At 39.1% G+C, this 12,481-nt stretch overlaps 1 protein-coding gene across 1 annotated transcript in view; it reads left to right on the top strand.

The window, feature by feature from the left end:
* Grip (Glutamate receptor interacting protein) overlaps positions 1-12,481 on the top strand; it is a 644,837-nt gene that overhangs the window by 617,941 nt on the left and 14,415 nt on the right. The window contains exons 17-18 of the mRNA XM_080285631.1: positions 2,095-2,256; positions 7,976-8,089. Coding sequence (XP_080141757.1) covers positions 2,095-2,256; positions 7,976-8,089 — 276 coding nt within the window. The remainder of the gene's footprint in view (positions 1-2,094; positions 2,257-7,975; positions 8,090-12,481) is intronic.

The raw sequence follows: 12,481 nt of genomic DNA, 5'->3' as shown, positions 1-12,481 counted from the left end.
TAATTATTGCGCTCCAATCGGATTGAGCCGGTGAAGGTTTATATCCAAGGGGTGGTTGGGGTTGATTGCTCATGTAATGCCACTCAGGGATGAGTGAGGCTAGTCACTGTCATCTTAAATGTCGGGACCAACTGCTTAGCCCCAGACTCCTACACTCCTCATGGGGCAATGTAGGACTGGATGATGGATGGATGGATGGATGGATGGATTAAGTGATATGCTAAAACACTCTCCCTCCTTAATCGTGAAATGAAATGGGCCAGGCTAACCAAGATTATTCATTTCGCAGAATGCAAATCATTGCATGTACTGTATGTCCCTAGACAGGGTGTGGGGAACAAGAAATGTGCTGCTTTTGTCCATGCACAAGTTTGTGGTGTAAAGTGGTATGGCACTACTTAATTACTTCATATGGGCACTCTTGCAGCATATATGAATGCATCCAGAACCTATCTAGAGGTATATAATGTCACATAACTCTGCAATTTGGAGAGGAAAAATTCTGTTCAGTGCTGCCATGTGGTTTAGAATGATTGAATATATGTTATTTCCTACAGTGAAGTGCAATGTGTAGAACAAAGAATACATAGTTACCATCACTATAAACTACATAACAGCGCTCTCTTGTATTGTTTTTCTCTTGGAGGGAACTCTTATTGCAGGCTCATGGCCTTTGGTTCCTTCTTCCTCTCATAATACACCCTGAATATATTTTTTGGTTGTAAGACATGACTGAAAAAGAAAAGTGAGCATATAATGTATGACTGTGTATGCCCCCCATTACAACACTGTTTCTCATCTATTTCTTGAGTGTAGCAGTATATGTGCTCTGCTGCTCAGCTTTTAGAGCACTGACACAGTGCTTAATAATATCCCTAATTCCTAATCAAGAACCATAGAGAAAGTGAGAAAGAGTGCCTGCTTATAACTGGTAACATAAATATAAATGATGAATACAGAGCTAACTACAAGGGTAGAATGAAAAATAATGCCATACCCTTAATAAGATAAGATTCTGTAAATACATTCTGGTACCAAAAATGCCCGCTGTTTGTCTTTGTAGATGTAAGGTTTTTTTCTTTTATAAATGGCCTGTCACCAACCCTCTCTCAACCCCTTTTTTGCTAGTTTGATAAATAAAGGATTTGAGTATATGGTCACCACCCACTGCGGTAAATGTTTTCCTGGTTTACGGGAAACCATTTGGCATGTCACTCAATGTAGAGTTATCTAGGAGTAGCTGTCCATTGACTGGATGCAGTGTTGATGTAAATGTGCTGCTAAACATTAAGTATCCTGAGATAGTTTGGCCATGTGGAGAGAATTAAGATCGAGAAACTGACTAGGAGAATGTACATGATTGAGATTGAAGGGGGGAGGGGAAAGGAAAGGTAGGGCATGAGATGGAGGGATAGGATGGAGAAGTACACAGATGAGGGGGATGAGAATTGGGGAAAGGACATTCTGACGACAAGAGATAGGTTTACATGGAGGCTGTACATTTGTGGCCACCCTTCCTGGGATAAAGGCATCTGGGTACAGATAGACATAAAACATATGTGTCATCTTACAATTTTCTCTTTTATTCTGTAGATTTACTTCCGCACATAATGATGCAACAACATGACAGACATGACAGACTTCAGCCAGTTCCACACAAACTTGATGAAGCTGTCACAGCAGTATTCAACATTTTGTTTCCTCAGGCAGATCTTAACAGCTTTTTCAAATTCCATTTCTGTTTGGAAGGAAATAATAAATCAGTATCATACTTTAGACTTCTTGCTCCCTCTAATAGATTTGGAGGCATTATGTCAGAAAGTTGGTAGATATATAAGTAAGCATTCATCTGCTGGAAACAAGAAAAAAATTAGTACAGGCAGTTCATGTTAGAAGTAAGATACAGTATGGTCCAAAGAATCACTTTTTTTTTTTTTTTTCAGTAATATTGGTATTGTATTATAAATTGGGGAAAATGGTAAATCAGTTGTATTGGTGCCATTGTAGCTTTATAAGGCAGTTCTCTGTAATTTATTGTAGACTCAGCAAAAAAGAAAAATGCATCCCTTTAGAGAACTTACCTTATAACATCAGACTGTGGGAGCACTGTTCGACGGCGTGTGGGAGCAGAGGGCCGGGAGGAGGCTACTGCCCAGCATATGGAAACTGGAGACACTCGCAGACCTCCTGAAGGGCTGGCACGAGAGCCTTGGCAATCACCTTCACCACCAGCATCTATAGACAGTGGCCAGTCTGGTTAGTGACACACACATCATAGCATGACATATAAAAATTAGACATAGCAGCCTTCTTTTTTTTTTTTTCAAGACTAGTATCGCATAACTGTAGTCAATAATTCCTTCCAGGGCTCTGAACTGATGTGGCAAGATTTCAGTCCAATGGACTGCTGATGATTAGTTAGCAAGATCTCATTCAGTTTTGACATGGTATGACAGGTTAATGGAACTGTTGATTGTACCTATTCATCAGCACTAAAGTAGTATAGATAACCATGGCAACAGCTAATGTGTAATTTTTCTAACTGATTTGTGATACTGTAGTATTGAGACATAATATATATTTTAGTTCTTTGAGTTGCTTTAATATTCACATTGGTTTCATTACTTAATAATAGCTATGTGTACTGTGTAAGTTTGTGAGTCAAGGACAGATTCTGGTGGGCTTAAGAGCCTGTATAGCACGTCATCCTTACTTGTATATTGCTTCATACGGCGCTTTCATAATCTCGTGAATGTTATTTATGTAGTCATAGTATGTCCATATTAACCCGCCCCGTCCCGACGACGTATGGGTACGTCACCACGATTTGCATTTGCCAGTCCCGGCGACGTACCAGTACGTCGTGCAATTGCAAGGTACCTAATTTGCACAATTTTCAATTTTCGCACGTGATTTTTCGTATGTATACACGGGACACCTTCCTCTATTCCTGTACAAGATACCAAGCAGGGACAATGCCTTACACTGCATAACCTCCCCCCTCCCCCCCTCACGCCATTGTCTTGGCAAAGGACCTGTTACCAGTGACCTGGCTAGTAAAGTTATTCAGGGCCAGAGTGATTCCCCAATCGATGACAATGTGGAGGACAATGTTTACATAGCATTAGAAGAAGAAACAGCCAGAAATAATGATCAGGTAGTGTGGCAAAAATAGGTCAGGTATGGTGATTAGTTAGTGAGTGAAACAATGCTTATAATGCCTTTATTACTGCTTGAAAACCAATATACTGTCATACTACATATACATTCGTACCAAGTAAATAAATAAATACCGTTTATGAGTGGATAAAATAGTTACCCTCCCATAGAACTCGTTTTCTTTGGTGCCAGCATGTTAGAAAACCCACTCAGGTAAGGAGGAACTCCTACCTGGACTGGGCACTTTAAACCTCAGGTGAGCGATTTCTCTATGAATTTTCGATGTTTCTCACCAAAAGCGAAGGTTTTAGCAAAAAAAAAAAATTTCGAAAATACCTCGGGACTGGGGGATGTCGGAGGTGCGGAAAACCTCGGGACGTGACGGGTTAACAACCTAAAAAAAAATCAATCAATCTACCTTTTGCCAGACACTTTAATCCCATAATGGGTGGCCACAAGCAAATCTGCCTCCATGTTGCCCTGTCCTTTGCCATTTGGCTCTCCTGCCAACAACTCTCACATCCCTCTTTCATATATCCATCACTCTATCCCTCCATCTCATCCTTGGATCTCCTTCTCCTCCTCCCCCTTCCACCTCACTCACATACACTCTTCTAGTCAGTTTCTCATTCTCCATCCTCTCCATATCCCCCCCCAAAAAAAAAAAAAATCATATAGTTGAATATTAAGATGAAATATTCAAATGAAATCAGTATTTGAGAGGTGGTAGAGAACCCTCTATGCCAGTGGTTCTAGACCTTTTTGCCACTGTTACCCCTTGGCATATCAAGATAGGGTGGTACCACCCCATCCCACGTAAATCAGGAGAAAGAATAGAAAAACATATTGGTGGTGGTTTTTCCCAGTGATTATGCAAGTTACAGAAAGAAGCCAGTATACAGTTTTCAGCTATATCCAATTAAGTGTTTTCAGTAGAACATATGCTTGGTTGGACTACTGGTGAGATGGGTGAGTTTTTTTTCTTTTCTTTAATCAGTTTTTCTATGTGTGGATTAGTTGGATGCAGTACACATCGCATGTCACAGTCAGTAAGCAATCTGGTTTTTGGCTTTTTTTTTTTTTTTTTTTTTTTTTATCATAGCAGAAAAGCTCACCTCACTGCAGTATGTACTTGCAAAATGCATCAGTATCTTGTGTGCTTGCTATGATAGAATGGTTTATTGTTTACCAAGATTTATCCAGAAAGTTGCCAGATCCTGCTGATGATAATTGTTTTTGTATCTCTCTGTCTATTGCCAGATACCTTAATCCCGTGTGGGATGGTCACAAACAAATTGCTTCCATGTCGCCCTGCTTCCTGCCATTTCACTGCCCTCCCCTCAGCTCACACTCTCCTCTCTCATATACCTCTTCACTCCATCCCTTCATCTCATCCTTGGCCTCCCCCTCTCTCTACCCCCCATCCACTTCATTCACATACGTTCTCCTCATTAGTCTCTCGTTCTCCATCCTCTCTGTATGGTCAGACCAACTCATTGCACTTCTTCTAACAGTTGCTATCACATCCACACCACAATGCTCCATCACTTCCTCATTTGTCAGTATGTCTTTTCCTTGTAACCCCACATGCTCCTCTCAGATAACTCATTTCCACTGCTCCCACTCTTGACTTGTGTCCCTCCAACAAGGTCCAAACTTCACTTCCATACATTAGAGTAGGTATCACAATACTATCATGCAGCAGCTTTTTAAATTTCCATGCTCACTTCCCTGCTTTTAAAGAACCAGTAATCTTTCTATATTGTTGTACCCTTTAAAGCACTTCATTCTCCAGACTTCTATCCCTACTCATTACACTACCCAAGGACAGTACTTAAATACTGTACACTCACATTTTCCATTTCCTCATCATCCAACATCACTGAATATTCAGTGACTTCATTTCTCTTGAAGACCATAACTTTACTCTTCCCTAAATTTGCCTTTAGATTTCATTTCTTACACACTCTCCCAAATTCATTCACCAAGCCTTGCAGTTCCCCTTCGTCTTCATTTAACAATGCAATATCATCTGCAGACAACAATACAGGACGTTTTCAGATGTTGCCCTCTCTCATTAGGGCCATCCAACGTCTACTGCTCTGCCTTGTATCTCTTTTATAACTTCATCTATATACAGATTAAACAACCATGGAGACATAACATATCCCTGTTTCAATCCAACATTCAGATATAAAAATTCACTTAGTTCACTGTCCACATGCAATGCAGTCTTAGCACCCTCATATATACTCTTAATGACATATATTCTTAGTATTTTCCACATTCCATATCTATCCACTCTGTCATATGCTTTCTCCAAATCCATGAAGGCCACATACAGCTTCTTTCCCTTCTCTAGAAACTTTTCCACTAAACACTTAAGGATGAATAATATATGGTCTACACAACCTCTTCCCTTCCTAAAACCTTCGTGTTCTTCTCCAACTAATTCCTCTGTTATTTCTTTAACTCTGTCAATAAGTACCCTACCATCTATTTTGCCTATTACACTAAGAAGACAAATGCCCCTATGATTACCACACACTTCTTTTTTCCCTTTACCTTGTGTACAGGGAAATAATTATACCTGACTTCTAATCCTCTGGGACACTACCTTCCTCCCATGCCACTCTGCACGTCTTCCATATCCATTCATTTACTATCTCTCCCCGAGGCTTTATCATTTCACCACACACTCTATCAATTCCTAGGGCTTTCCTCATTTTGATTCTCTTCATTGCTTCCATTATTGTACTTCCATTTTGCTGATCTCTTCCTCCCTTCTCACCACCCTCCATCCCCCAGCCATTCCCCAGCCACTTATGCATAACAGTTTTTACTGTCTTCTTTAAAAAAAAAAAAAAAAGAGAGAGAGAAAAGAAAAGAAAAGAAAAGAAAGAAAAATTGCTGAGCAATATTTCATTGATATTACCCCCTTGAAAAGGCAATATTACCCCTTGGGGGGTAATTACCCTCATGTTAAGAACCACTGCTCCAACTGCACAAGGATAAGGCTTTGAGTGTCTCTTATCAATGTTCTTTTTCTTGGTACATGTAGCTTCCCCCTCCCCCCTTTTTTTAATGTTTATAAAGCGTCATACAGTAGCCAAGTACTGATGGTGAAATGTTGCTGATGTAATGTGTCAGTCTATATACCCTTTACATACGGTACTTTATACTTTAACTTGGCCTGAAATTGCCATCTCTCTGTTTTAAATGCCAAGTTGAAATAACATATTAACACTAGAATGGGGTGCTAATAATGTGGCAGTGCTCTGGACAAGAGCCATTGAGCTACATGAAATATACCACACAAAAAAGAAAAACTGTGACAAGTTAGGTGAAAGAGCTATAGTTTATGGAGTTATTAGTGTAACATTTGTTCTGTACCTTAGTGGTTGCTGTCCCTCCAGCACTTACATCCCAGCCACTTACATGCTTATGACATTTGCAGTACAAATTCAGTATAGAATAGGTATAACAATAACAGCTGTCATCTCAGTAACTGCAGAGTATCTCTGCAATCGTCATGAAACTCAGGCAGTATGTTTATTGTAGACATAATTCAGTTTACTGTACACTATTAAAGAATAACATCATATCAGATATTTTCATATACTATTATAACATCAGATGTTAAATTAAAGATTCATTGTGGCTTTGTTTGTTGTGCATTGCTGGATGATATAAAAATATATGGCCTAGCTGTTGTTGTTGAGCAACCACAGTCTGTTTGTCTGAGCATATCCACGAACTGCATGCAAGCAAATGCCCCTACAGGGCTATCCCATACAGTGAACCAATGTTCCCTTATGGTAGACAGTGCCACACCACAGTGAGGCATGAGGAAGAGTGTGGAGGTTTGATTCCTTAATGGATGCTATATTTGCATCCTCTCCTTTCAGTTAAAAGGGCACCATAGTAATGTCCACATCACCCTGTTATTTGGTTATGTGGTTACCATTCCTGCAGTATTAATGGTTTCCTGGGTTATGGGAAACTCTTAAGCTTGTCACTCAGTGTAGAGTCTCCTGAAGTGGAAAGGTTGGTAATAAAATGACAGGAGAGATGGGAGAAATAGAGAAGAATGATAAAGGTGAAGGATGATTAAACAAGATATTGCAGCACAGTAATAAGATACAAGAACACAAGTATGACAGAAGTACAATATAACATTACGATACCATACTGTAGGTAGTTACTAGTAGTGCTCTGAAAGCAGTCAAAGCACATACAGTAGTTTATTAAGATTTGAAATGTAAATATATTGTGGAATTTCACTTCATGTGAGTTTGAAGACTGATAACTTACTGTATTGCAATACTTACTATGCTGCACCTACAGTTTAGAGGGAGGCAACAGTATTTCATTAAGTAATTTGCATGATTGTACTGTATTAGAGAGAGAGAATGGCAGATAAGTTTTTAAATAATGCACATTACAGTACTACAGTAGTTCTCTGATTTCTGTCTTGATCAGATAGTGAAAGTTTACTGGGGTTTGAGCCTCGGATTTGAGCCTCACTTATAAAAACACAACAACACTGTTAAGTTTCTTGTAAGTAAATTGTTCCCTTTATGACTTCCATTTTTAAAGAAACCTGAGCATCACTGACTTAAATATTGCTCGTGACTGTCTCTTTTTTACTTAACTCATGCCTTAGTATGCACATTAAAGAGTTAAAAACTTTTCTGCATATTCAAGTATATGTGTGTGTCATGTTCTTGTAGTTTTAACACAGTACTCACTGCCTTGGCCTGTCTGTCTGCTTATGTACGAGACCTAAAAAATGTCATTGTTTATGGGCCACCAGAGGATAAGACGGACTGGGACAAGATGATTGCCGACCTGAACCAGATAAGTGAGAGCTGCGGCCTGCGGGAACGAGCACAGTCCCCTGACACTCCTACACCTCATGGACAATCAGGTGCGACATAGTGGCTGCCTCAGAGTCTGCTCGGATGTGGTGTTTTGATGCTTACTCATTACTTCAGTCCACTACACTTAGACAAGGGATATGCTGAGCAGTTTATTAGCAAAGACTATATTACTTATTAATTTTTTTTTTTTTTTCTTAATCAAAGGACCCTGTGAGATAAAACCATGGGTCCATGGCTAAGCTATTCTCTCTGTTCATATAAATACATAAGCACTGATGTGCATTGTTTGGACCTGTTAGCTAGTTACTGTAATATACATTTTCATCATCCTGGCTTTTTTTTTTCCTCTTTAGAATAGAGAGATTTAGGAGCCATAAACAAGGAAGGAGAGAATATGAAAGTGAGAGAATTATCAACAGCATGCCCAGCAAAATAAACCAGACAGCTATACTGTTCACACATCATTCACACGTGAGTGTGACACAACATTTGCACTTCACCATTCTTATGTCATTATGCTCTGTTCTACATACATCTTTTTCCTTTACTGTCCATGTTTCACTACCATACAGTACCACACTGCACAGACACAAATCATAAAGTTCCCTTTTACATGCAGAGACGATCCCTTTATTGTCAGCAGGTGCAGCAATTCTCTAAACTTCTTTCAACTCCTTTTAACTTGCAAATGAGCTGCCTCTCTCATCAGCACTCACAGTAATAATATACAGTATCTCAAGTTGCCTAATTGATCAGTATGATTCTCATCTCCAGTATTAATCTCCTATAGCCTTGGCTGGACCACACAATCTCTTTCATGTGGAACACTCATAACTGGCTGTACATTGCAAACTACCTTTCATTTACTTGGCTCATTTAGCCATCCTCGACATACACCACTCAGAATGGAATTATAACCAACACCCTTCCTATTATGGCACAAGGCCACTGTTTGCTCTTCATCGACGGGCCTCTGTCAAGCGTCCACTCCGCTAATCATAACCTTCTACATTCATTCTCAAACCCCTTGAATGCATCCCTCCACCCATTCCTGTATCTTTTCATAACACCTTGCTGTCAGTATTCAACACCAACTCATCTGCATACAATAAATCCCATGGTAATCTAGATCTGAAATTCCAAATGGTACTTGAAGTGTCATGCTAAACTAAAGCAGATTTGAGAGAGTTCCCTGGTGTGCACTACAATACCTTTACTGTAAACTGGCTCATTATGACACCACTCTCACACATATTCTTGAACCATCATACATTTCCATTACTACAGACCCAGCCACTCTTCTAATCCCAACTTCCTAATTGCCTACTGTCTGTACTGTACTACCTCTGGGCACCCTATCAAATGTTTTTTTTTCCAAATCCATAAATACTAAGTACTTTAGAGTGCTGCATTTTCCCTGGAAATTCACCTGTAATTGTCAAACAGTAAAAATGCAACATGTTACACCCTTCTGTGGCATAAAACCAAAATGTTTGTCATTGGTCCTCTTCTAACTCTTATCAGTTGCCCACACTCTCTCAGCAATTTTCATCATCTGGTCAAGCAACTTCATGCCCCTGCAATTGCAATGTAGTTTCATCTTATACACATTCATAATCACTCTCTTCAGCCAATCATCAGTCATCAAGTCTTCCCTCGCAGTTGCATTGATTAAGTTAGTTAGGCTACCATCTTCACACCAACTATACTTCAGTGAGGTAAGAGGTAAGGGTGGGGACAGATGCCATGGGGCACTTACCCTCGGTGCTCATCTCCATAACATAGGCTTTTGAGCCTGCAGTGGGTTATTCACCCAATACCATTGGTTACAAGGCCACTGGATCATCCAGGTTACCACAGTTACCTCCTCTTAGTGTTACCCTAGGTGCTTATTTTACCTACAAAACCACAATGGGTGGATGGACACCTGAGTTGAGTGACACCAGCTGCTTGCACCAGAATTTGAACCCTGTTGCTACTGGGCCAGCAACTTCATAGTCAGCAATGCTGATCACTCAGTCAGTGCTCAATATTATATTTAGGAGTTGATGGGAATAGAATATCTGAGTTCTACTATTGCAGTGAAAAGAATGCAAAGATTTATTTTTAACTCACTGAATTGGACAGCTGGTGGTCTAATGGATGAACCACTCAAACTGAATGTGGTCCATCAGGATCGAATTGCATGGGACAGTTGGGGTTTATTGCTCACACAGTGACACTCAGAGGAAAGTGACTGCTTATCCTTCCATTAAGTATCTGAGTTAAGCAGTTTAGCCATGGATAAATTGATGGACGACATATGTTAAGCTTCTTGGTGAAATAAATCATCTAGTATTAGAGAGAATGAAAACTATAAAGCTTACAAATGTAGTGAAAGTGTGAAGATAATCATTGTCATGATCATGATCCAGTCAACAACAGAAGTCACTGGGGGATCACCACCTTATGAGCAATATTTGCAGCCATAGAGGTAAGATAATTCTTGTCATAATCATGAGACAGTCAACAGCAGCAGTTACTGGAGGATCACCACCTTGTGAATATATTTGCATTCATAGTCTAACTGTACTAAATATGTCTTCAACTTGTACTGTACTTCAAAATGAGGACATTCATGGCCAGTAATTAACTGTCAAACAGATAAGCAGTGCATGCCTCAAGTTTTTCTTGTGTGAATTTAGTCAGCCCAGAAAAGAAAGCCTCATCACTCTTTTTATTGACAAGCAGTTAATGGTGGTTTTTATTATCTTGTAGTGCAGTAGTTACTGTCATCAAAGAGCAATGATAAGACAGAATGGACAGTTTCTCTGAGAGAGAAACAAGTGTAACTAAAGGTAACTGATCATTCTCCAATGAAAAGGAAACAAACCCAAGCTTTGAGTACACCAAATTAATGAGAATTGGCAAAATATATATATATATATATATATGTATATATATATATATATATATATATATATATATATATATATATATATATATATATATGTATATATATATATATATATATGATAATTGCATTAACCTAAAAGATCATTCTTTGAACCACAGCAGTCCTCTGGTATGCTGCAGTGGCACTCCAACTGTCATTCACTTCATTTTTGTTAGGTGACAGTACTGACAAACAGAGGCTAGCTGTTTCCCTAAACCATCCTGTACTCTTTGGTAGCCTCCACTTTTTTTTTCTTTTATGTGTCTTGAAGATTTTAACACACTGAACACTGTTCCTATTTTGTCTTGTGAATACTTTAGGTCCTTACAGTTGTTTGCCACAGTGCTTCTTTCTCTTCCTCATTAGTTTGCAATTTACTGTTTTAAGCTTTAAAAGATTAGTAACTAATAGTATTACTTTTATTAATGCCTGTAAGAATCAATAAAATGTTAACATTTAAAGGTAAGTACTACATGTTATCAAATATTAGATGATGAATTTGGACATTTCTGTCAGTACAGTATAGTGTAGTAAGAGATGTGTGTGGTGAGATGGGTCTACCTTTTAAGGCATACAGTTAAGTATGGATACTTGTTTCCATCTGTATTAGAAAGCATAACTTTCATAATGAACGCTGTAATATAATAAGTCTTTTTTGTACAGAGTAGTCATATAAAAGTGTGATGTTCAGAGCACCATGTAGTATAGCATGACATATCTTTGGAAACTCTCTTTGTGAGCTCACAAAACTGGCGAAGATGCTATAGAGCAAGCTTGATGGTCTTTCTTTTCCCTTTGAATTTGCAGGGAGGTTGAAAGGGGGTAGGGGTGGGGGAATGTTCACAATGCTACCTTTAAATAAAGTACATTGCCATGGAAACAATGGCAGAAAAGTTACATGAATATTTGCTTTAAAAAACTGACAAGAGACCAGGTTAGTCTTGCATAAGAAATCATCATTGGGTCAGATGTGGGTGCTCTTCATTGCCTATCCCATACTACAAGCATCATGCCTCAGCTGTGATCATCTTACACCATGGACAGCACTGTATAACATTAGGCCAGTACTCTTACAAGATACAGTTTAGAGTTAGAAGGACAAGGTTGCATTTCGTTGCATTTTTTGTATAAGCTCTCCAGATCAATAGACGATAGAAGTACTGTCACCACTTGGATCCTCTGACCACAATCTCATCAAAGCATCATTAGTCAGCCTCTCCAAGCCTCCCCATTCTGAACTTGTCAGGGTGACCTGATGGCACTTTTATAGGGCAGACTGGGATGGATTCAGAAATTATCTTGCTGATATTCCATGGCAGTCTTCTCTGGTGGCATTAATTCAATCCAGTCCCACATTAATGATTTAATACAAGCTATTATGGAATTGTTCATACCAAGCCGACAGTCCACTAAAAGATCAGGCTCCCCAGAATGGTTTGATTGTGCCAGAGCTTAGACCCAAAAGTCATTAGCATATAACTCTTATTTAAAATAATAAACTCTA

This window comes from Coenobita brevimanus, chromosome 107, assembly GCF_032717465.1.
Source record: "Coenobita brevimanus isolate Jiangsu-jjx chromosome 107, ASM3271746v2, whole genome shotgun sequence".
Lineage (NCBI taxonomy): Eukaryota > Metazoa > Arthropoda > Malacostraca > Decapoda > Coenobitidae > Coenobita > Coenobita brevimanus.
This window is presented reverse-complemented; position numbering and strand designations above follow the sequence as displayed.